This window comes from Dama dama, chromosome 8 (genome assembly GCF_033118175.1).
Source record: "Dama dama isolate Ldn47 chromosome 8, ASM3311817v1, whole genome shotgun sequence".
NCBI classification, from domain to species: domain Eukaryota; kingdom Metazoa; phylum Chordata; class Mammalia; order Artiodactyla; family Cervidae; genus Dama; species Dama dama.
In genome coordinates this window covers 10296560-10301842 of record NC_083688.1, presented here as the reverse complement: position 1 = coordinate 10301842, position 5283 = coordinate 10296560, and the positions used below count along the sequence as shown (strand labels likewise).

The window sequence follows — 5283 nt, the reverse complement described above, 5'->3', positions numbered from 1 at the left end:
GGCTCTTCAAATGAGTCAGTTTTTCACATCAGGAGGCCAAAGTACTGGAGTTTCAGCTTCAGCATTAGTCTTTCCAGTGAATATTCAGGACTGATTTCATTTAGGATGCACTGGTTGGATCTCCTTGCAGTCCAAGGGACTCTCAAGAGTCTTCTCCACCACAGTTCAAAAGCATCAGTTCTTCAGCACTCAGCTTTCCTTATAGTCCAACTCTCACATCCATACATGACTACTGGAAAGACCACAGCTTTGCTTAGATGGACCTTTGTTGGCAAAGTAATGTCTCTGCTTTTTAATATGCTGTCTGAGTTGGTCATAGCTTTTCTTCCAAGGAGCAAGTGTCTTTTAATTTCATGGCTACAGTCACCATTTGCAGTGATTTTGTAGCCCCCCAAAGAGCTGGAATTGTTATTTACTCCAAATATGGGTGGCATTTCTAGTTCTTCAATCATCACCATCCAAAGGTTGAAAGAATGTTCAATCCAATACCCAAGGCAAGAAGACCCATTTTATGGCAAAGGATCTGAGACAATGGCCTCATGAACATAGGCTTCACTGGTGTTACTATATACCCATCACCCAGAAGCAGCCAGGCTGAGAGAACAATGGAATGATTTCATTTCCACAAGCTTTAATCTCCTCATCTGCAAAACACGATTATGAGCAGTGATTGTACTTCTCAAGACTGTTGTGAGATTGGATGCAAGTGCTCAATATATGACTTGTTGTTTAGTCACTAAGTCGTGTCTGCGCCTTCCCTGGTGTCTCAACAGTAAAGAATCTGCCTGCAATCCAGGAGATGCAGGATATTCGAGTTCAATCCCTGGGTCAGAAGATCCCCTGGAGGAGGGCATGGTAACCCACTCCAGTATCCTTGCCTGGAGAATTCCATAGACTGAGGAACCTGGTGGGCTACTGTCCATGGGGTCACAAAGAATCGGGAACAACTGAAGCGACTGAGCACACATGCATGCAAGTCATGTCTGACTCTTTTGTGATCCCATGGACTGTAGCCCACCAGTCTCCTCTGTCCATGGGATTTCCCAGTATTCCCAGAATACTGGAGTGGGTTGTGATTTCTTTCTCTAGGGGATCTTCCAGACCCAGGGATCAAACCCGAGTCTCCTGCATTGTGGGTGGATTCTTTACCTCTGAGCCACCAGGGAAGCTCCCCAATAAATGGTAGGCATTATTACTAATTCAATTAAATTGTCAGAGACTTTCTGCCTTAGGAGGAGCTGGTGGTCTGGCTTCATTAAGCCCAGTAGGACTGTGGATCCCAGTCTAGTTTGACCTGCTTTGAATACTCCGAGCTGTTCAGAAAGTCTCCAGCTTGAATTACGTCTTTTAGCCACTAAGCAGCTCAGCAGAGATGTTGTCACTGAGCAGAACTGGAAAGGAGGAGAAAAGCTGATGCAGAGCGCGAGAAACTGAAACGAAAAACCGAAACTAGAAACTCTGACACTGATTGGCCACTTGGAGGCAATCTGAAAGGGTGATAAAAAACCAGCCTGAGGACTGTTACTTCACTTCTGCTCCCTTCTAGCAGCAGGCTCCATCCAGGCAGGAAGATTCTTTCTCTGCTCTCCTCCAAGGTAAACCCAGAAGCTATAAGGTGTGGGTGTCAAGTTGCCAACCTCTGCCAGGCTGCCTGCCTGGGAGCCTCATTCCATAAGAGCTAGAATGCCCATTCCTCAGGGAGGCTATACTCCTGAGTGCCCGGACTAAGACTGGTCTGAAGGGATGGGTTGGTGGGCTTTTAGGGGCTTGGGTTGCAAGAAACCCCAAGAGTCATGAGATTTAGCTTATAGGTGCTGTGTCAGCGGCCTGTGGCCTTAACCCTGTCACTTCATTTCTCTGGGCTTCAGTTCTGTAAAAATGAGGCTCAAGCTACTTCACCTGCCCAAAGGACTGGATGATTTCTGAAACCCCTTTATTATAGGATCTAATGTGATGGTGAGTTTATCTTTGAGGATAGACGAAGGGATCCAAAGCAGATGTTCAAAGTGTGGGTGTGGCATCAGTTAACTGTGGCTTTAAATCTTTACTCTGCTTCTCCCTAGCTGGGTAGGCTCAGGAGTGTCCCTTTCCTGAGCTTCAGTTTCCTTATTTATAACATGTGGTTGAGAACAATGGTACCTACTTCATGAGGTTGTTATAGGTATAATTAACCTCGTGCCATAAAGTGCTGAGTAAGTGCTCAGTCCAGGGGAAGTTTTGGGGGATTTCTGCTTGCTTGTTTTTATTTCAAGGAAAATGCATTGAATGGACAAAGATCACATTAAAGGTAAACTGTGGTGGGGGCAGGGAACTGTGTTTCTATTTTGTGGTGTAATGGAAAGAGCATAGGTCTTGGATTCTGCCAGTCTTGAGTGTGTGTCTAGGCTGCAGGATTTGGGAGTGACCTCGGGCAAGTTCCTTTATCCCTTTCTGCTTTCTGAAAAATGAAGTTAATCTGAGGCAGCGTTTGGTGCCTGTACATATTCAATGCACTGGAAGAATAAGTCTATCAACAACCATTGTTTAGAAAACCCTATGTGACAGGTCCTGTTCTAAATGCGAGAGATCCAACGGTGCACAGTTGCAAAATCCACAGCCACCCCCTAAAATAGGCTCTATTAACACCCCCACTTTAGAGTTAAGGAAACTGAGGTTCAAAGAAGTCCCAGGTATCCTGGTTAAGGTCACACAGCCAGAAAATTCTCACGACCACTAGAGGGGCAGAAACATCAGCGTCGCTGGTGCAGCGAAGAAACGAAAAGCCTGCGGCTCCTTAGAGGGGGTCCTGGGCTCAGTCCAGAGCATCTTGATGCTTTTTGTGGACTTATCCTCGCATCGAAAGGGAATTACCACCGAGCGGGCGTGGTTTCAATAAGAGGACCGTCTCTTTCCTCTGCCCCTGTCCCAGGGACGGTGACAAAGCCTTGAGCTGCGCCACCATGCGGCAGAAGGCAGTATCGCTCTTCCTGTGTTACCTGCTACTCTACACCTGTGGCTGCTACGGGGAGGAAGGTAAGGATCTTGGGGCACCTAAGGATTAAGAAGCGAAGAGTTTCAGGATCCCTCGTTTAGAGACCCAGGCATGCCTCTGAATGAGAGGAGCTATTCCAACGGACAGCGCGGCGGGGGTGGGGGTAGGGGTGGGGGTGGGGGTGGTCCCTGTAGCCAGAGCCCCAGGTTTGAATCCCTGCTCTGTCCGTTCGTCCATTCTCTCGAAATGTATTCAAGCCAGTTCTGTGCCAGGCCCGGCGACCTGCGAAAAGCCGCTATCCTTCATTGAGGCTCTCCAAAACGGGAGGATGGTGGTCCTACCTGTCCGGGTGGTCTGGAGCTTCGGGCACAGAATAGGGGACCTTGCTCTCCACTGGGCTTTGTCCATTCTCCTTCCAGACGAGAAAAGACACTCAGAGGAAAACAACGACTCAAGCTTCTGGGGCATGGTGACCTACATGGCCGTCGGAGGTGGTAGGTCTGCAGGGTGGGGAGCCCGGAAGATGCAGGCGGGCCCTGCAGCCGGCGTCCCTCACCCACCGCCCTCGTCTTCCCGCAGGACTCATGGCCGCGGCACTGCCCGTGCTGGGCTTCGCGGGCACCGGCATCGCCGCCAACTCGGTGGCCGCCTCACTGATGAGCTGGTCGGCCGTGGCGAACGGGGGCGGAGTGCCGGCCGGGGGGCTGGTGGCCACACTGCAGAGCCTGGGTGAGTGCGGGCAGGGCTCCTGGAGGCGGGAACACCCAGGCCAGGGGCCTCCTTTACTGTCCTGAGCCCTTTTCACAGCCTAACTCGGCTCTACACACCGTGGGGAAACTGAGGCACCCACCTGGGGATTAAGGGATTGACTCTGGTTCTCCCATATAGTTAGTACCACCGCCAATATTCAAGCCCAGTCAGCAGGCCTTCTCACTTTCAGCCTGTAACGGCGGAGGCCTCACCGATGCTCTGGCCAAGTCACAAGTCTCAGTTTCCCCATTAACCAGGATAAGCATCCTCACTTTAACACTTTATGAAGCTCATCCATCCCAGAAAATTAGAGTGGCAACGAACCAGTGAGAAGTGACCCAATTCAAAGTCCTGCTCACCCTGGTCTTGCATTTCTTGAGCATCATGACGGGGACAGATACAGAGCACAGAGTGGTGCTTCTGAAAAACCTGCTTTCACTTCTCTTTCTGTCTCCCCATCCAGCCCTTTCTTTTTTCGTTTCCCCTCTCTCCCTCTCTCTAAGGCCTCCCACATCCTTCAGAAAAACCACCCCTGACAAACTGGCCCTCTGCCTTTCCCTCCCTCTTCCCTCGGTTCTGGATGACAACAGCCCCAAGAAGCGGCCCAAGAGGCCAGGGCCCTTCTCGGAGCGGGCAGCGGGCAGACGCAGACGGAGCCACACCCCCAGCGGTGGGAGAGGAAGAGGGTGGGCAAGCCCAGCAACAGTCCTGTGCTGTGAGACGGCTGTCCTCTCACATGTCACAGGGTCGTGACAGGTTGTCCTGTCCCACATGGCGGGGACAAGGTGGACATATCTCACTTGCAAAGCGCCAGCACCCACCGAGGCCTCCACCAAGGAGGCGGTTCGCATTACCAATAGCACAGCGCGTCTGCTGCAGACATGAAGAGAATGCGCTCTTATTTTTGTCATTTTCATCCCGGATTTGAGATGGCAAGTTGGCAGGGTGGCGATGGGAGTCCCTTCGCAGAAGTCCTGTCCCCTCTGGGCCTCCGTTCCTCTAGCTGGAAATAAGAGGGTACACTTGGCCTATTGTTTCCCCACATTTGGATCCCTGGGCCTGGTGCCTGGGCCCCAAGGGACCCGGCTGTCGTTTGTCTTACAGGCGCTAGTGGTGGCAGTGCCCTCATGGCCAAGATCGGGGCCCTTCTGGGCTATACTGTCCACAAGCAAGTCGAAAGCAGACAGGAGAGAAAGGATAAGAAGTAGCTAGCAGCTCCCTGGAAGCCCCTCCTTCCTCCTTGTCTTCCTTTTCCAGCTGCAGTCCAGAGCTTCCTCTGTCACACTTGGCAATGACCGAGGTAAAAAAAAACACACACACACACAGAATAAACGTCTCTCAGAAAACACTCGGGCCTGCTGTGAGTCGTGGTTGCTATGAGAAGCCCAACAAGATCTCGCTCTGGTGTGCCTCATCCACACACCCCACCCCCACGCCCCTCCCCAGAGCCCCTCACAGCTCCTGGAGCACCATCAGCTGGTTTTGCCCCTGAGCCTTGGTGAGTTCTGGTCTCTCGGCCTAGGACGTCCTTCTGAAGCTCGCAACCCACCTCACACATACCT

General features: G+C 51.5%; 1 protein-coding gene across 1 annotated transcript; it reads left to right on the top strand.

The window, feature by feature from the left end:
- Positions 1-1440: 1440 nt before the first annotated feature.
- On the top strand, positions 1441-5069 carry IFI6 (interferon alpha inducible protein 6). Its single transcript, XM_061148335.1, has 5 exons — positions 1441-1595; positions 2909-3012; positions 3391-3465; positions 3551-3700; positions 4826-5069. The coding sequence occupies exons 2-5, from the start codon at positions 2940-2942 to the stop codon at positions 4927-4929; spliced, it is 402 nt and encodes a 133-aa protein (XP_061004318.1). The 5' UTR covers positions 1441-1595; positions 2909-2939; the 3' UTR covers positions 4930-5069.
- Positions 5070-5283: the final 214 nt, after the last annotated feature.